The following is a 20,454-nucleotide window of genomic DNA, read 5'->3' as shown; positions in this document are numbered from 1 at the left end:
GGCCCAGCAAAAGTAAGGGTTGAATTATTTTTGTGGGCCCAATGAGAGTTAAAAGTCCCCCTAATGTGTTCCAGTTTCAAGCCCCACTTACTATTCCAGCTCACAAAACAAAAGGAAATGCATCCGCTTGAAACTCCTGAGGCAGATGTACAAGAGCGCATTAGCCCAAATTAATTTACTCAAGGCAAATGGATAGCTTTCACCAGCAGGACAAATAATTAAGATCAAAAGCTTCAAAAGCATATGAAAAAGTTTGTTTTGCTCATGTCTCCCAGAATTGTCCCAAAATACTTCCCATACAATGCAACTTTTTGTAGTGTAGTCACTGTTGTTTAGCAGGCAAAGGCAGCAGGCAATTTGCACACCGCAACATCCCATTAACAGGAATGAATCTGTTTGTGGTGATGTTGATCAACAACAACAACTTGCATTTATACAGCACCTTTAATATTGTAACAATCCCAATGCACTTCACAGGAGCACCATCAACAAAATTTGACAAGGAGCCACATAGGAGATATCAGGACAGATGACCAAAAGCTGGTCAAAGAGGTAGGTGTTAAGAAGCGTCTTAAAGGAGGGGATAAAGATGGAGAAGTGGAGAGGCAGAGGGGTTTAGGGAAGGAATTCCAGAGGTTAGAGTCTAGATGGCTGAAGGCATGGCCATCAATGGTGGGGGCAACGAATGTGGAGGATGCACAAGAGTCCAGAATTAGAGGAGCGCAGGGCTGAAGGGCTGGAGGAGAATACAGAAATAGAAAGGCGTGAGGCATGGAGGATTTGAAAACAAGGATGAGAATTTTAAAATTGTTCAATGCCTCAATAATTTTCTTTTTCCTATATAAACCTTTGTCCTATTCCATACTTAAGAAGTCCTACAGATCCAAATTGTTAACTTTCTAGTAAAGGGTACATTGTTATTATAGTCACTTCTATTGTTCTACCTATTTAGGACATTAAGGGAGTGACTACAGTATGGTGCTTCCATTGGGAAGTGCTGCTTGAGGGCACATCACTGGCATGCAGTATGTGATTAAAAGCATAGGCTTCCAACTGGAAGCACAGATCACAGAAACACCCATATTTAAGGTTCCAACTATTGCACTGATATTTAAGCATTGCAGTTTTTCCATTTACCTCACAGACAGCCGCCTGCATTATAGCATCAACACCATCCTCTGAAGAGTTCAGACTTGTAGCAATAGTCTGCTTGTGTAGAAGTGTGTTGAACATAGCTCCATCATAGGTCAATGGTAGAACATTTTTGAAGCTAAATTGACTTGTACATGTTTCACCAGTTGTGCAAGGATTTTTCTGTAAGACACCAAACCCTAAAAGGAAACACATTGACAAGTGAGGAAATATTATCAGAGCTAAGCTTAACAAAGTAGGGAAAAATAATTTGAAAAAGTATGTAATGAGAAAATGTCATTTAGACGATCAAGCTCAATCCTGTACAGTTTACTATGAATTTAGAGGCATGGCATTAAACTTATTTGCAAAAAGTCAACTCTCCATAAATACTGTGGGGGAAAAATCTAGCTTGGTCTCATGATTTTTGTGTTGTATACCATGTTCTTTTATATAATTTCAAGACCTGGATCATGGAAAGAAAGCTTAAGGTTTTTTTGTTGTTTACCAATTCTGAAATCAGAAGTTATCTTTTGTATTTCCTCCTTCAATTCAATTCCCAACTTCTTCATGTTTTCCAATTCACCCTGCATGGAAAGGGAAAGGTCCGCAAGATAGTAGAGATCAATGGGATAGTCCACAGTTCTCTGCAAATACAGTGAGAAGGTTTGTGGTTCACCTGAAAAGAAGCAAAAATGTTACAGCAGGAGACTGGCGGAAAGCATGAGGAATTTCATAATCCGTTACTTTGCAGTAGACATAAAAGATACATAGGAAATCTGGAATAAAGACATAAAATGTTAGAAATCAGCACCTATAATGAGAAAGACAGATTAACAGTTTGAGTATAGCTCATCACCAGAATTGTACTTAATAACTTTTAAAAAAAAATACAGATGCATGTATATTTAAAGCAGCAGAACAGTTGATGCTGAATAGATAATCATGACTATGAAGTCACATACAACACTTTCTGATTAGATTCATCGGGAACATTTTTCAGGCTTTATTGCAATTTGATGTACCTGATCGTAATTTCAGAATTAGCTTCTGTGGTCGTATTTGTGTGATGTCTTCACGATTTATCTTCTTACCGCTTACAAGGTCAGTCAGATTTCTATCAGTATTTACCCTCAAGGAACCTCTGGGATTTTCAATATTTTCCGTCGTACATCCTCTCTTTTGTAATGATTCTATATCATCACAGCGTGCCGTTGTTGATTCTCCCTTCCTCAAGAATCCCTATAAAAAAGGACAAACTAGATAAGTTCATGTGCTTCAGTGGCAGCAATGCTTATTGGAATTTTCTTGTTTTTTTAGAAACATAGAATTTTATAGCACAGGAGGAGGCCATTCTGCCCATCGTGTCTGTGCTAGTTTTTAGTTAGAGCAATCCAAAACTATTTGCATTATACTGCTCTCTCCCTATAGCCATGTATCTTCATCTGATTTGAACATTTATGCACTTTTCCTTTGAAAGGTGTAATGCTGTCTGCCTCAACTATTCCCTATAGTAGAGAATTCCATGGTCTAGCAACTCTACACAAAGAAATTTCTCTCAATCTCCCTCTTCACTCTCTTCATGACAATTAAATTGCTGACCTGTTGTCGTTCACTTCCCAGACACAGAAAATAATCTTTCTATTTTCACACTAGGAAACCCTTTCTTAATATAAAAAACCTCTATTAAATCTCCTCTTAACCTTGTCTACTTCAGTGAAAATAGCCCTGGGGGCAAAACTGGGTAGCCTCTGGTGACTGCTGCTGTCGCTGCACCTACCAGAGGCTGAGGAGCATCACTGGAGCCAGGCCTCAGGTAAGTCAGGGCGGGGAAGGGTCTCGCGAGGTGGAGTGTCCCAGTGGGGGGGAGGAGGGGTGGGTTAGCAGCAAGGGTGGGGGAATGGCCCTCAGCCCTCTGCCACCATTCCACCTGATTTCATGCTGTCCCACCTCCAAGCCCACTGCGGGGGAGAGCATAGAATTCCACCCAATGTTTCAGTTGATGATCTTTCATCAGAACTGGAAAAAGTTAGAGATGCAATAGGTTTTAAGCAAATACAGCAGCAGGATAAGTGGGGAGGGAAGGAAAGAACTGTGGGAAGCTCTGTGTTCGGGTGGAAGGCAGAAAATGGTGGGCATCTTTCCATCTACAAAAGATAATGGACAAGCAACAAACAATCCATTTAAGTGGGTGTCTTCTCTTGGTGCACCTTTGAGAGGCACATTCTGCTACAAGTGCTGCAGGTGAAGCTACCAGGTGATGCTCGAAGTTGTTGTTTTTGACATTGGCGCCTGTTGCCAAGCTGCTGTAGCAACTGGTCATTGTGGTAGTGCACACCAGTCCACAGGATGTGTCGCCATTTCCCACTTTCACCAGCTAGTGACTCACAGGTGCAATAGTCGACATTTAAGGCCTTCATGTCGCGCTTACAAGCATCCTTGAAGTGGAGCTTTGGGTGCCCCACTGGTCGTCTGGCCCCGGCTACCTCACCATATAGAAGGTCCTTGGGTCTGCGACCGTCTTCCAACCTGCAGATGTGTCCAATTCACCGAAGCTGCCTCTGTTTGATTAGTGCCAAATCACTTGGGAGCTCTATCATTGAGAGGACTGCTGCATTTGTGATTTTGTCCTGCCAGGATATACACATAATGCGCTGCAGACAGCGAAGATGGAAATTACAGGATTTCCATTATCCACCTTCCCCGATACATTGGAGTGTTGCTTGTAGCTTTGCCTTGACCTTCAGTTCAATCCCTCCTGGACCGTGTAAGTGCTGAAAAACCAAAAATTTTCTTTGTTAAACAAAAAAGCGTGCTTAGACCTACATATCATTAAAAAAAAAAGTGATGAAATTAAACAGCTATTGTCCAACAGTACCTTTCAAACAGAATTTCCAAAACTATGTTCAGGTCTAGGAAGACAGAAGACTGAGTATACTATTCTTTTGGGCCTCCTTATCTCGAGAGACAATGGATACGCGCCTGGAGGTGGTCAGTGGTTTGTGAAGCAGCGCCTGGAGTGGCTATAAAGGCCAATTCTGGAGTGACAGGCTCTTCCACAGGTGCTGCAGAGAAATTTGTTTGTTGGGGCTGTTGCACAGTTGGCTCTCCCCTTGCGCCTCTGTCTTTTTTCCTGCCAACTACTAAGTCTCTTCGACTCGCCACAATTTAGCCCTGTCTTTATGGCTGCCCGCCAGCTCTGGCGAATGCTGGCAACTGACTCCCACGACTTGTGATCAATGTCACACGATTTCATGTCGCGTTTGCAGACGTCTTTATAACGGAGACATGGACGGCCGGTGGGTCTGATACCAGTGGCGAGCTCGCTGTACAATGTGTCTTTGGGGATCCTGCCATCTTCCATGCGGCTCACATGGCCAAGCCATCTCAAGCGCCGCTGACTCAGTAGTGTGTATAAGCTGGGGATGTTGGCCGCTTCAAGGACTTCTGTGTTGGAGATATAGTCCTGCCACCTGATGCCAAGTATTCTCCGAAGGCAGCGAAGATGGAATGAATTGAGACGTCGCTCTTGGCTGGCATACGTTGTCCAGGCCTCGCTGCCGTAGAGCAAGGTACTGAGGACACAGGCCTGATACACTCGGACTTTTGTGTTCCGTGTCAGTGCGCCATTTTCCCACACTCTCTTGGCCAGTCTGGACATAGCAGTGGAAGCCTTACCCATGCGCTTGTTGATTTCTGCATCTAGAGACAGGTTACTGGTGATAGTTGAGCCTAGGTAGGTGAACTCTTGAACCACTTCCAGAGCGTGGTCGCCAATATTGATGGATGGAGCATTTCTGACATCCTGCCCCATGATGTTCGTTTTCTTGAGGCTGATGGTTAGGCCAAATTCATTGCAGGCAGACGCAAACCTGTCGATGAGACTCTGCAGGCATTCTTCAGTGTGAGATGTTAAAGCAGCATCGTCAGCAAAGAGGAGTTCTCTGATGAGGACTTTCCGTACTTTGGACTTCGCTCTTAGACGGGCAAGGTTGAACAACCTGCCCCCTGATCTTGTGTGGAGGAAAATTCCTTCTTCAGAGGATTTGAACGCATGTGAAAGCAGCAGGGAGAAGAAAATCCCAAAAAGTGTGGGTGCGAGAACACAGCCCTGTTTCACACCACTCAGGATAGGAAAGGGCTCTGATGAGGAGCCACCATGTTGAATTGTGCCTTTCATATTGTCATGGAATGAGGTGATGATACTTAGTAGCTTTGGTGGACATCCGATCTTTTCTAGTAGTCTGAAGAGACCACGTCTGCTGACGAGGTCAAAGGCTTTGGTGAGATCAATGAAAGCAATGTAGAGGGGCATCTGTTGTTCACGGCATTTCTCCTGTATCTGACGAAGGGAGAACAGCATGTCAATAGTCGATCTCTCTGCACGAAAGCCACACTGTGCCTCAGGGTAGACGCGCTCGGCCAGCTTCTGGAGCCTGTTCAGAGCGACTCGAGCAAAGACTTTCCCCACTATGCTGAGCAGGGAGATTCCACGGTAGTTGTTGCAGTCACCGCGGTCACCTTTGTTTTTATAGAGGGTGATGATGTTGGCATCGCGCATGTCCTGGGGTACTGCTCCCTCGTCCCAGCACAGGCATAGCAGTTCATGTAGTGCTGAGAGTATAGCAGGCTTGGCACTCTTGATTATTTCAGGGGTAATGCTGTCCTTCCCAGGGGCTTTTCCGCTGGCTAGGGAATCAATGGCATCACTGAGTTCCGATTTGGTTGGCTGTATGTCCAGCTCATCCATGACTGGTAGAGGCTGGGCTGCATTGAGGGCAGTCTCAGTGACAGCATTCTCCCTGGAGTACAGTTCTAGGTAGTGCTCAACCCAGCGGTCCATCTGTTTGCGTTGGTCAGTGATTATGTCCCCCGATTTAGATTTGAGGGGGGTGATCTTCTTGATGGTTGGCCCAAGAGCTCTCTTCATGCCATCATACATTCCTCTGATGTTTCCGGTGTCTGAGGCCAGCTGAATATGACTGCATAGGTGTTGCCAGTAGTCGTTTGCGCAACGCCTAGCTGTTCTTTGTGCAGTACTTCTGGCTGCTTTAAGTGCTGCGGATGTTAAATCGCTGGGGGATTTCTTGTAGTTCAAAAGTGCAATGCGCTTAGCGGCTATGACAGGTTCCAGCTCTTCATTATGAGATTGAAACCAGTCTGCATTTCTCTTCGCACTTTTGCCGTAGGTGGTCAAAGCTGACTCATAGATGGCGTCTCTGATGTGGGCCCACTTGGTCTCAGCATCCCCTGTGGGAGTGTTTTGAAGGGCTGTTACAAGTGAATTTAGAAATTTTTGTAACAGCTGTGGGTGAGAAATTCTGCTCGTGTTGATGCGCGGGTGGCCCTTCTGCTTGGAATGATGCAACTTCTTTGGTCTGAGTCTAACCTTGCTGCACACCAGGGAGTGGTCGGTGTCGCAGTCCGCACTGTGGAAGCTGCGTGTGATTTGAACACTGTTTAAGGCGGCTCGCCTTGTGACAATGAGGTCTAGCTGGTGCCAACGACGTGATCTTGGGTGCCTCCATGAAACCTGGTGACAGGGTTTAGTGTGAAAGAACGAGTTGGTGATGCAGAGGTTATGATAGGTACACAACTCAAGCAGTCTCTGCCCGTTCTCATTCATCCTTCCAACGCCATAGCGCCCAAGGCAGGAGGGCCATGAGTCATGGTCGGCCCCAACCCTGGCATTAAAGTCCCCCAGCAGGAATAGGTGTTCGGTGTTGGGGATGCTGCTAATGATGTTATGGAGTTGTTCATAGAACTGGTCTTTAGCTTCAGGTGCGGAACAGAGTGTTGGAGCATAGATGCTGAGTAGGTGTACTGGACCAGAGGTGGTGAGCAGTCGGATGGACAGTATGCGTTCCGAGCCATTTGAGGGAGGCTCTATCATGCTGAGCAAGGAGTTTCTGATGGCGAAGCCCACTCCATGCTGTCTTGGTTCTTCAGGATCCCTGCCCTGCCAGAAGAAGGTGTAGTCTTGCTCTGCTAGAGAGCCACTCGCGGGGAGGCGAGTCTCCTGAAGTGCTGCAATGTCCACATTGAGTCTACTGAGCTCGTTGTTAATGATGGCGGTCTTCCGAGAATCGTTGATTTGTGTAAGGTCTTCCGACAGGCCAGGACACATAGTTCTGACGTTCCAGCTTGCAAAGCGAAGGGCTGGTACCTTCTTTCCTTTTTTCATGTTGTTTGGTGCGGTGTATCAGTCCACCTTTCGGGCAATGACCCTGAGCTCCAAGCACCCATTGAAGCAGGCAGACTGGGGCGGGACAGAACCTTATTGACCGGGGGCTGCCCGGTTTGAGGCGGGCGGTAGCTGTCCAGTGAGGTGCAATGACCTCTCCCACCGACAAAGGCAACCCGTGGCGCCCAGTTTCTACGCCAATTTATCTGGACTTATAACCCGTAACTGCTGCCTTCCGTGTTGTTTCAGTCGCTGTGAGGCAACTATGGAGTGACCTCTCCATGGCGCATGCCTGGGCAAATTTATGGAGGTTGAGAGTTGCCCAGTCGTCAAAACCCCCCTCTCGGCCTTTCTGGTGGGGTCCAAAGGAGTGCAGGACACGACGTTTGGCACCAGTATGGCTGCAGGAACTGCCGGAAACATGCCAAAGGTGACACATGACCGCCTACGGGGTTCCGCTCCGGATTTTCTGTTAGGGTTTACTCCCTTAGCCTTGGTCTCTCCCGAGACGCCCACAAGGCAGTGGGGTTGTTGGGGCCCCTACACAGGTGTAGGATGGTGCCGGTGGGAGGAGGGGATGCAAGGGGGAGGGGTAGAGGGAGGGGGTGGGGGGGGGGTGCAGGGGAAGGGGGTGCGGGGTGAAGATGGTGCGAGGGGGGGGCGGGCTGGGACGGGGTTGTGAGGGGGTGAGCTGAGAGGGTGGAGCAGGGAAGGGGACGGGGGTGGGGGGGGTGGAAGGGGGGTAAAGGGGGGGGGGGGGGAGGGGGGGTGGAATCTGGTGCAGGTAATAAGCCATTTCCTCAGTGCCCACCATCGACGTCCGGAAAGCTCATCCACGTCCTTCGGGAGGTGAAGCATCATTTGGCAGACTTAGAGGTGATTACATTTGTTAAGGGTTTTTTTTTGCAGTGGTTTAAATAAAGGCATGCAGCATTGCCGACAGTGCGCTGCAGATGCTCTCCGAGCCATCTCCCGCGGGCGCTTTGAAGTTGCGGCCGGGGGGGCCGTTCGTGGATGTTTTGGGTGTTCGGGGCACCTTTTCCCAGGACTTCTCTCGGGTCCCGCAGCTCCTTCTTCACCTCAATGGACTTACCGCATGCCGTGGCTGCAGACACTCTGGACTGTGAAGACACATTATAGTATACTATAATGTTAAGAGAAGATGCCAAATTGGTGCGTATCTTTACACCAAGAAAATACCACATCCATTGATGAACCAAGTTCAACATCAGCTGGAAGAGATGAATAGTATGGGAGTCATTTCTCCAGTCACAAAGCCATCAGAGTGGTGTTTGGCTATGGCTCCAGTTCCAAAACCAAATGGTACTCATCATATCTGTGCGGACTTAACGCAGCTTAACAAAGCCGTGGCAAGGAGAATCCACCCTATGTCTTCGATGAACAAAAGCCTGACAAAGCTATCCAAAAGCATAATGTTCACTAAACTTGATGCAAATAGAGGCTTTTGGCAAGTTCCATTGGGCGAGAACTCTAGATTATTCACAACATTTATCATACCATTCGGAAGATTTTTCTTCAATTGGTTACCATTTGGCATTACACCTGCATCTGAAATCTTCCAAAGCACCATGTCCAACATTCCTCAAGGCCTCAAAGGGGTGATATGTCACATGGAAAACATCCTAGTCCATGGGGAATCCGTTGAAGACCTGAGAATATAAGTGGTTTTAAGTCATCGTCAAGAAGAAGGGCTGACACTTAATGATAAGTGTGAATTCTCAAAAACATTTATTCCTTTCTTGGGTCATATTGTAAGTAGCAAGGACATAATGGCAGACCTGCAAAAGACGAGAGCCATTAGTGAATTCTCAATCCCAAATTCAGTCCAACATCTCCATAGATTCCTTGGAATGTTGAATCAGCTGGCAAAGTTTTTACCCAATTTGGCACAAGTAACAAAACCACTAAGACAACTCTTGAAAAAAGACCAAGCATGGTGTTGGAACACATAAGAGCAGGCATTTCGAAGAATTAAGGAGATGCTAGTCTTGCCAGAGATATTAACGCATTACAACCCTTCAGCACCAACTATATTGGCAACAGATGCCTCATCTACAGGGTTGGGTGCAGTCCTCTTTCAAGAATAGCCAAATGGATGTCAAAGACCAATCTACTATGCATCTAGAGACAAGGTATGCTGTCATTGAAAAAGAAGCACTTGCAGTCACATGGACTTGCAAGAAGTTTTCTGATTACATTATTGGCCTGAAAGTGATTATTGAGACAGACACAAACTTTTGGTTTCCTTACTGGAGGAGAAGGAAATTGCGAGGCTGCCTCTGAGAATTCAGAGATTCCGCTTGAGGTTCATGAGATATACCTACAAGACAGTATATGTTCAGGGAAAGATATAAGCTTCCACTGATGCATTAGCAACTTTTGATCATCCTACGCAACAGGATGTTAAATTTGTTGAAGTACACAGAGTCGCAATGGCTGGCAAGCACACAGAAACTTCAAGAAATTTGTCATGTTCAAAAGCGGGGTGAGGAGTGCATTCAGATTCACCGGTTTGGTCACAGGAATGTCCTAGTGGGAAAGCCATGAAAGTTTTCTTTGAATTCAGGAGACACTTCACAATCATAGATGATTTGCTGGTGTATAAGTCAGACTGGTCATTCCGATTTCTCTTCAATGAGATATCTTCGCAAGTATCCATCAAGGCCACAAGGTATCACAAAATGCAGAGCATGAGGTCAATCATCTGTTTGGTGGCCAGGAATGTGCAAAGACATAGAAAGCATGATCTTGAATTGCCAGGTATGCATGGTACAGAGACCAGGCCAGAGGGAACCTCTGATAACTACACAATATCCAACAAGATATTGTTTTAGTTAGAGAGAAGGAGGAGGAGAGGTGACTTAATAGAGACATATAAGATAATCAGAGAGTTAGATAGGGTGGATAGTGAGAGTCTTTTTCCTCGGATGGTGATGGCAAACACGAAGGGACATAGCTTTAAGTTGAGGGGTGATAGATATAGGACAGATGTCAGAGGTAGTTTCTTCACTCAGAGAGTAGTAGGGGCGTGGAACGCCCTGCCTACAACAGTAGTAGACTCGCCAACTTTAAGGGCATTTAAGTGGTCATTGGATAGACATATGGATGAAAATGGAATAGTGTAGGTCAGATGGTTTCACAGGTCGGCACAGTGGCGCAGTGGTTAGCACCGCAGCCTCACAACTCCAGGGACCCGGGTTCGATTCCGGGTACTGCCTGTGTGGAGTTTGCAAGTTCTCCCTGTGTCTGCGTGGGTTTTCTCCGGGTGCTCCGGTTTCCTCCCACAAGCCAAAAGACTTGCAGGTTGATAGGTAAATTGGACATTATAAATTGTCACTAGTATAGGTAGGTGGTAGGGAAATACAGGGACAGGTGGGGATGTTTGGTAGGAATATGGGATTAGTGTAGGATTAGTATAAATGGGTGGTTGATGTTCGGCACAGACTCGGTGGGCCGAAGGGCCTGTTTCAGTGCTGTATCTCTAATCTAATCTAAAAACATCGAGGGCCGAAGGGCCTGTACTGCGCTGTAATGTTCTATTCTATTCTATTCTATTCTAAGATCATTGAGACATCTAGGAATGGACTTGTTTACCTGCAATGGGAGATCTTACGTCATAGTGATCAATTATTTTTCAAGATGGATTGAAGTATAAAAACTATACACAACAACATGATCTGTTATTAGAACTTCATAGGAGATCTTTGCAACACAAGGTATTCCTGACGAGGTTGTGTCAGACAACAGACCACAGTTTGCAAATGAATACTTCACACAATTTGCGAGGAAGTGGGGATTTGAACATCTCACAAGTTCCCGTCATTACCCTCAATGGAATGGTGAAGTGAAGAGAGGAGTATGAACTATTAAATCGTGTTGAAGAAGAACGAAGATCTTCCAACTGTATTATTGAATTATTGATCTATTCCAATGTTACGTGAACTTTCACCTTCAGAACTGTGATGGGGAGGAAGCTAAAAACTCAAATTCCTATTCTACCCAGAAAATTACTTCCGGGGCTAGATGTACAAGACTACAAAAAAGTTCAAGACAGGAATCAACAAGCTTGCAATCACAATAAGAAGTTGCATACCGGAAACCTACCAATGTTAAAAGATGGAGAGAAGGTATGGATATGAGATCTAGGATGTGAAGGTAGAGTCATCCGGAGAGATGAAGTACATCTGAGATCTTATATAGTACACACTCCTGAGGGTACTATACACCAAAATAGGAGAAACCTTATCCCTATACCTCAAACACAACAACCATTCATATATCTGGAGGAACCAGATGATGATCAAGAAACCCAGAGACAACAGGATACTACAAACATTGGTCAAGGCCATCCAAGTTGTCGAACAAGACTTTCAAGCTAGGCTACTGATTTTACAAGTCCGACAAGAACACAATCAGGGAGAATCGTGAAGCCTCCTGACAGACTGAATCTGTGATGTCAGAGACATGGGGGAGATGCAATAGTATATAAAGTCAAAATGAATGAATGTATATATATCTATATCAAAAATATGTATGGACAAAGACTTGAGGGGAGAGGTAGTATAAGGGTCTGAAAATGTTATTGTTTGAGACAGTGAGAGTAACCCCTCCCACTGTAGATGATGATGATGTAATAGTCACATGGGTATTAGGCATGCAAGGAGCTTGAAGCATCATGAGAGGTGCTAGCTGGACATGCTCAATAAGAGTGTAAATAATTATGTATATAAAATGAACGAGTTCCTATTTAGCCATTTGAAGACTCCGAGACATCTGTAAACAATGCTTGAACTATCCTAACAACAATATACATGGCCTTGTTAAAATTATTTTTCTTGTTCTTGAAGGCAGTTCTAAAGTTAGTTGAATCAAGATGAAATTACATTACATCTATTAGTCTGTACATTTGTTGTCTGAAAATACAGCAGCTTAATGGCTCATATGTGGCTTTGTCTCACTAAAATGTTTCAGGCTGCCTTTGGAAAGATTGGAGAAATGCACACATGGGCACACACAAAATGCACAATATCCAATTCAGATCACAAGGGGGTACTATTGTTACAGCCCGAGTTATGACATTAGATATTGAGCATTACAGGCACATCTCTGACCGAAGGATGCTCAGACTGTTTACAAACATACGAACGATAGAAGTAGGCCATTCGGCCTCTCAAGCCTGCTTTGCCATTCAAGAAGATCATGGCTGATCTGTTTGTGTCATGAATTCCACACTCCCATCTACCCCCGATGACCTTTAATTCCCTTGCCTAACAGAATCTATCTACCTCCGCCTTAAAAATATTCAATGACCCCGCCTCCACCACCTTCTGAGGCAGAGAGTTCCAAAGTTGCACAACACCCTAAGAGAAAAAAAATTCTCCTCATCTCTGTCCTAGAAGGGTGACTCCTAATTTTAAAACAGTGCCCCCTAGTTCTGGACTCACCCACAAGAGGAAACATCCTTTCCACATCCACCTTGTCAAGACCGTTCAGGATCTCATATACTTCAATCAAGTCTCCCCTCACTCTTCTAAACTCCAGTGAAAACAAGCCTAGTCTGTCCAACCTTCCATCATAAGACAACCCACTCATTCCAGGTATCAATCTAGTAAACCTCCTCTGAACCGTCTCCAACACATTTACATCCTTTCTTAAATAAAGAGACTAAAACTGCACACAGTATTCGAGATGTGGTCTCACCAATGCCCTGTATAACTGAAGCATAACATCCTTACTTTTATTTTCAATTCCTCTCATAATAAAGGATAGCATTCCATTAGCCTTCTTTATTACTTGCAGTGCCTGCATACTAACCTTTTGTGACTCATGCACTAGAACACCTAGATCCCTCTGCACCTCAAAATTCTGCAGTCGTTCCCCTTTTATATAATACTCTGCTTTTTTATTCTTCCTGCCAAAGTGACAACTTCACATTTTCCCGCATTATACTCCATCTGCCAGATTTTTGCCCACTCACTCAACCTATCTATTTGGTCTGCAACCTCCTTATGGCTTCTTCACAATATACTTTCCGACCTATCTTTGTGTCATCTGCAAATTTAGCTACCATGCCATCGCTCCTCTCATCTAAGTCATTGATATAAATTGTAAAACGTTGAGGCCCCAGCACAGACCCCTGCACTCGTCACATCCTGCCAATCAGCAAAGGACTCATTTATGCATACTTTCTGTTTTCTGCCAGCCAGCCAATCTTCTATCCATACTAATGTGTTATCCCCTATACCATGAGCTCCTACTTTGCACAATAGCCTTTTATGTGGCACCTTGTCAAATGCCTTCTGGAAATTCAAGTACAGTACGTCAATGGGCTCCCCTTTATCCACAGCGCATGTTACTCCTTCAAAGAACTCCAATAAATTGGTTAAACATGATTTCCCTTTTACAAAACCATGCTGACTATTCCCGATTACCTTGAGTTTTTCTAAGTGCCCAGCTAGAGCCTCCTTAATGATTGATTCTAACACCTTCCTCATGATAAATGTCAAGCCAACTGGCCTATAGTTACCTGTTTTCTGCCTCCCCCCCCCTCCCCATCTTCTTGAATAGACGGGTTTACTGGAGTGAGAAGCATCTCTGTACCTGAGGGAATATCTTTGTACCAGTATTAATGTTTTCTCAAACATTGGCAGTCATCAAATGCCCATGCAGCCTGATCAAAATATTGACTATCCACATAGCTTATTCAGTATTCATTTCTTTGACAATTTAACTAGCGTCAGTTGGGGCTCGTTTGGTAGTATTCTTGCCTCTGAGTGATAAGGTTCTGTGTTCAAGTCCCTACTCTAGGAGTTAAGTACACAAATCATGGCTGAGACTCCAGTGAAATATTGAGGAAGTGCTGCACTGTCAGAGATGCTGTCTTTTGGATGAGATGTTTAAGCTGAGGTCCCATCTGCTCAGGCGGATATAAAAGATCCCAAGGTACTAGAAACAACCAGTACCATTACCCAGAATTCTTTACAAGTACTCTATATTGTATCACTGCTGATGGGGCTTGTCAAATGATTCTTTACTTTAAAGGGTCGTTTGTAACTGAGGAACTTCTGACAAGGTTATTCATGCTTCTGAAAGCAATGTCATGATTTATTACCATAATGTCCTCTACAAATTGAAAAGATTGGGTTGAGGAAGTCCAGACAACAGTAATAAGTGGAACTATCTTCTATTTTCATTGTGTAAATTATCGCTAACTTACAGCTTTTGTGCACCATCCGCAATTTTTTCCAGCTTGTATACATTCCTCACATGATTTTGCATTGGCTTTTAAACACTCACTAGGATCTGTAATATGAAATGTCAAATTAAGATCACTGTAGCATGTCTGTAGTAATTTATGCCAAAATAGGTGCGAACAAAGTATTTAACTTTACAAGAAAATTCCTCCAAAATTAGCAAATTAAACTAGATTAAATCCACACAATTCCTGTGATTGACTAAAACTGGATATGGCCATTAATGTCTTAAATTGTACATGTTGAACACTTTGGGATCAAAAATCCATGGGTCAGTGATCCCGGTATTTACACCAGCATGACCAATGCCAGTGACCCTGTATCTGGGGTCAGGAAGGAGACAATCTCTGATCAGACAGGATCCTCTGGTGGGTCCTTGCACCACTAGTGATGCATCTAAAGGCATCTGCCTTGTGCAGGATGTTGCAAGTTGTTGTGTAGGTGCCTGAGATAGGTGGGACATCGGGGTCCCTCCTTGGAAACCTCCTGACTGCACCCTCAGTGGCCCCTTATGATTTTGTTTTAATCTTCCAAATCTTCCTCTTTGGGGTCATTGCCATGACCTAGGCCCTATGGTGGGACCCACGACCTTGAAAATGTCAATATTCTCAGTACATTTCCAATTTTAGCCGAGGAGAAATAAGGAGTGAAACTCAAAAGAAAATTTCGGGAAGTAAAAATGATCTCATTTTCTAATCATTAAACCTACCTGAGTTTCAACCATAAAACAGTTATAGATTCATGAAAAAGTGTGAAAAATATCATTTTGTGCAGCTTTTGAAAAATCTCACCATTGGTCTACATTGATAAAGCTGCTCATTATAAAGTAGATTATCAATAATTGGCATTCCAACAACCACAGGCATCTGAAAACTGATGAAATACCTCAACTGAAGCGAATAAATTCAAATGACTTGTGCCACGGAAACTGAAGTTCACAAAATTCCTGAGCTAGGCTTCTAATCACTGGAACAAGCATGAAACTAGTAGCATTTTGGGGGGGAATGTGGGATCATTCTTGATGTGTATTTGAACCTCTTAAAAGAGAACTAACATTTTTGTAGCATCTTATCACATCCTCACATCATCCCAAAGCACTTCACAGCTAATAAATTATTTTTGAAATTTAGTCACTGTTGTTTTGTAGACAAATACAGCAGCTAATTTGTGTTTAGCAAAGTCCCATTAACCACACTGGATCAGTAAATCTATTTTGGTTTTATTGTTTGATGTATAAATGCTGGTCAGGCCACAAAGAGAACTCCCCTGCTTGTATTCAAATAATGTCCAGACTACAGTTTAGTCTACATCTCACCTGAAAGACTGCATCTCCGACAATGCAGCATTGAAGTTACAAACCTAGAATACACGCTCAAGCTTTGCTTTGGGGTTTACCTTAACCTGATTTAGATGCAAGAGTGCTACAGTGACCCAAGCTGCCACTTATGTGTTAAATGCTCAGGAACATACTATATTAGTTTAAAGGTGTTACCTGAGTGAGCTAGATCGCACCACATCCAGCAACAAATCAGCATTGTGCTTAGGATATATTTCAAATCCATCTGAAAGAAAAAGATAAAGTAATAAAGGCTTCTGAGTTATACTTATATGCTCGTATACATGTGTTGGCATAATACCATCCTTGCATTGTTAGAGGAAATATGGCTTCAACTTTAGAAATAGTACAAGTTTTGACAAATAGTAATAAAACTGAATAGTCAAAATTGTTCTGCAGTATTTATTAATAAAAAAAACTTCAATTAATTTTCGAAATTTATGAATAACCAAGTTTCATCATAAATAATCGGTACTGCTTTTTCCAGGACACATGACCAGGCCTCCACTTCTGTCCCAATATCTCAACACCATTTCATCTCAAAGTGTCTACATTTCTTCAAAATTCAGAGCCCAAAACTACTAAAGCATCAGTGCAAAATGTACCACTTAAAACTTTAACTTCAAAATACAGATTTGTTATATCCCAATGGAAGCTTTTATTTTCTGCAATTCAAAGGTTCACACTCGCATATAGATTGTTTAAGACAGTTTTTACAATGTGTCTCAGCATTAAAGATTTTCTCAAAAAACGGTATTCCCATGTTTCGCAATTTGGAAATCAATTTCTATGATCAGCTATAGTATCAAGGCAGTTCCTGTTTGTGTAACAGAGGAAACATTAGAACTAGCTATCAAATTGTATTCAGAGACTGAGGGTGTAACCCCAGTCAAAATATTACACCTGCCACGCAATTTTAACAGTGTCAAAGATGTCGCAACGTCAGAACACTATTTCACTGCAGATTTTCTAATTGAAGATAAAGTTTAAGATATTGAACTCAATAACATAAATCTGATGTATCAAATTAAGCAACAACAGATTTGGTAGCAAGATTTCTGACGGAACCCAGAATCTGCTTTTACAAAATGTCACTTGATGTCAAGTTAGAATTGTGATGAGATGTTACAAGATTTTGCTACATGTTTTAAACAATATTTCAAGATTTCTCCACTTGTGAAAATTACGTACATTTTCTACAAAATCCAATGAAGGTTATGGTGCCCAGAATCAAAGGAATTAGACTGACCCCCCCACACATTAGAATCCATTTTCTCAAAAGTCATAGGTAGGGTTTTGTTTCTGTTAAGAAAATCAGTAATTTTTGTATTATAACACACAATTATTAAAGAATTAAATATCTGTTGGAACTTCATTAGATTTTACACATTCAAATTTGAGCACATTTACGTTAAATGTAACCAATCCTTACATTTCCTAAAGTGAATTCTGGATAAATTCAAAGGAATTGGAGGACGTGACCACATAAAGGCAGTCCATTATGGTGCATAAAAGGACAAACCTCTTTGAGACTATTTACTGTGAACCTGTGATGAATAAACAATAACCCAAGGGCCATATCTGCCCTCAAGCTGTAGCTATCCAGTCCACAAACCCACGTATACCTCAGATGTCATTGGGGTCATATAAACATACTTGATCAGTGTCAGCTGTGGCTCAGTGGTAGCCCTCTTACCACCTAAGTCAGGGGTTGTAGTTTCAAGTCCCATTCCAGAGCCTTGTGTGCAAAAAAAAACTATGTTGACACTCCAATGCAGTACTGAGGGAGTGGTGCTGTCTTTCAGATGAGGCAATAAACCAAGGTCCTATCTGCCCTCTCAGGTGGATGTAAAAGATCCTGTGCCAGTATTTCAAAGGGCAAGTGTGTTATCCCTGGTGTCCTAACAAACGCTTATTCCTCAATCACCTAAAATAGATTATCTGGTCATTGTCATATTGCTGTTTGTGGGAGCTTGCTGTGTGCAAATCGGCTGCTATATTTCCTACATTACAACAGTGAATACACTTAAAAAGTACTTGATTGGCTGTAAAGTGCTTTGGGACATCCTGAGGTTGTGAAAGGTGCTATATAAATGCAAATCTCTCTTCCTTCCTTTCTTTCTTTTCAGCCTGGCAGTTTACAATGTTCTGTTCTCAGTGCTACTCACTCACAGGTGGAGAACTTTCGAAATCCGCCAATAGAGAAACAGTTCTGTGAATAGACCTTTCTATGTATAGACCCGTGAAATTCAAAATGGTGAAACCAGCAACATCGGAAGATTATTCAACCAACAATGGGAAAAGTGGGCAGCGAAGGTAAACATTGGGAAAACAGGGCAGCGAGTCTGAACATCCAGGAGAATGGAGATGGTTCTTGGATCAGCAGCCGGTGAACACTTACTCTTCGGATACAAAAATGAGGTAAAAGGAGGTGGAGACTAGTGTTTCTTCTGAGGGACAAGAGCCAGGCTTGCCCCTACAACAGGTGCAGACCAAATGCTGCCACGAAATTGGATTGGTAATGGGGGCTATATGCAAAATTAGGGGAGTTCATTTCTCCATAAATGGTTCCATAGCACTGGTTTAGTGAACAACTATGCTGCACTGCACTGACCTTAATACAGACCAGGAAAAAACTTGGTTTGATGTTGGTCTATGCTGTATTAGTTGTTTTCAGCCGAGGTGGAGCTTGTGCAGTGATGACCTCAGTGTTTTCAAACCAGTATGTGGCCGTTATCCAACGTTCCCTGTGTCACACTCACGTGACGTACAGCGATTGAAATACAGAACCCAAACTGAAGAGTTATAAAATATTGACTTTTCCTTTAAAAGTGGGCAATGTGCTGCAAAATGGCTGCCAAAGGTCAAATGACCCGGTCCAGTATATTCAAACTAACTAACTGTCTGGTAAGGATAAAAGGATACATTCCAAGCTAAGAGGTGTCAATTACATCCATCCTGAACTCATCAAGAGACATTTTTGAATTGAATGGGTTCTTCTGAAACAAAGAAGGTGTGAAGTAGCCACATCCTGGGCCATTATTGGTCACCACAGAGAGGGGGATCTCCGTGTACCAACAGAGGCAACATGTGAGGAACTATTGACTTAAAAAAGTCGCTCTCTGGAGAGAGAGGAAAAGATCAGAACAAATATCATAAAAGTCTTTCCAGCAAAAATCAAAGAAGGTGCCCTGCTGTGAATTCTACACTTTAATTTGTACAGCAGAAAACTAGAAGTGATCCTCCGTCCCTATATTGAAGTCTCAGCTACCAGAGAAATCTATTGCAACTTTAACAGAGAAGATTCAACAGGTTTACCATGAGTGAACACAGAAAACTTAAAACCACTTACCATTTTTCCTCTGTATCTATCTATTCTTGTGTGTGTGTTTGTATGTATGTGTGTATATGTGTGTGTGCGTGTACATGAGTGAATGCATGTGTAGGCGTAGTTGCAACAATTTTGGGAATCAATATTGCTCTATAAAAAGTTAATATTTCATTTAAAACCTACAAGAAAACTGTCACTGTCTGTTTATTTGATAAATAAAACACAAAGGGGTTAAAACCCTAGTAGCAAAAACATGGGGAGGCGGTGGCATAGTGGTAATGTCACTAGACTATAACACAGAGCCCCAAGCTAATGCTCTAGGGACATGGTTTTGAATCCCATCACAGCAGATGGTGGAATTTGAATTCAATTAATAAATTTGGAATTGAAAAGCTAGTCCAGTGGTGACCCATGAAACAATTGTTGATTGTTGTAAAAACCCATCTGGTCCACTAATGCTCTTAAGGGAAGAGAATCTGGCCTACATGTAACTCATGCCATAGCAATGTGGTTGACTCTAAAATGCCCTCTGAAATGGCCTAGCAAGCCACTCAGTTGTATCAAACTGCTACAAAGTCTAAGAGAAGGAATGAAACCGGATGGACCACCTGGCATCGACCTTGGCACTGGAAAAACAATGGCAAACCCAGCCCTGTTGACCCGGCAAAGTCCTCCTTACTACTAACATGTGAGGACTTGTGCCAAAATTGGGACAGCTGTTCCACAGACTAGTTAAGCAACAACCTGACAAAGTCATACTTATGCAATCATACCTTGCAGGCAAAGTCCCAGACAACGCCATCACCATCCTTGGGTATGTCCTTTCCCGGTGGCACAGTGGTATACAGTCGGGAGGGAATTGCCCTGGGAGACCTCAACATTGATTCCGGACCTCATGAAGTCTTATGGCATCAGGTCAAACGGGGCAAGGAAACCATCTGCTTATTATCACCTACCGCTCCCGCTTCCCCCGCCGCCTTCAGCTGATGAATCAGTGCTTCTCCGTGTTGATCACCGATTGGAAGAAGCACTGAGCGTAGCAAGGACACAATATGTAGTCTGGGTGGGGGATTTCAATGTCCATTACCAAGAGTGGCTCGGTAGCACCACTACTGACCAAACTGGCCGAGTCCTAAAGGACATTGCTGATAGACTGGATCTGCGGCAGGTGGTGAGGGAACCAACAAGAGAGAAAAAC

General features: G+C 43.3%; 1 protein-coding gene across 3 annotated transcripts in view; it reads right to left on the bottom strand.

Annotated features, from left to right (window-relative positions):
* Positions 1-20,454, bottom strand: part of LOC137349193 (integrin beta-1-like) — a 120,481-nt gene that overhangs the window by 57,303 nt on the left and 42,724 nt on the right. For all 3 annotated transcript variants that reach the window (XM_068014638.1, XM_068014622.1, XM_068014632.1), the window contains exons 3-7: positions 16,082-16,151; positions 14,553-14,638; positions 2,157-2,373; positions 1,640-1,810; positions 1,138-1,331 (exon numbers count right to left, since the gene is read on the bottom strand). In XM_068014638.1, coding sequence (XP_067870739.1) covers positions 1,138-1,331; positions 1,640-1,810; positions 2,157-2,373; positions 14,553-14,638; positions 16,082-16,151 — 738 coding nt within the window. The remainder of the gene's footprint in view (positions 1-1,137; positions 1,332-1,639; positions 1,811-2,156; positions 2,374-14,552; positions 14,639-16,081; positions 16,152-20,454) is intronic.

Source organism: Heterodontus francisci, chromosome 2, assembly GCF_036365525.1.
Source record: "Heterodontus francisci isolate sHetFra1 chromosome 2, sHetFra1.hap1, whole genome shotgun sequence".
Classification (NCBI taxonomy): domain Eukaryota; kingdom Metazoa; phylum Chordata; class Chondrichthyes; order Heterodontiformes; family Heterodontidae; genus Heterodontus; species Heterodontus francisci.
This window is presented reverse-complemented; position numbering and strand designations above follow the sequence as displayed.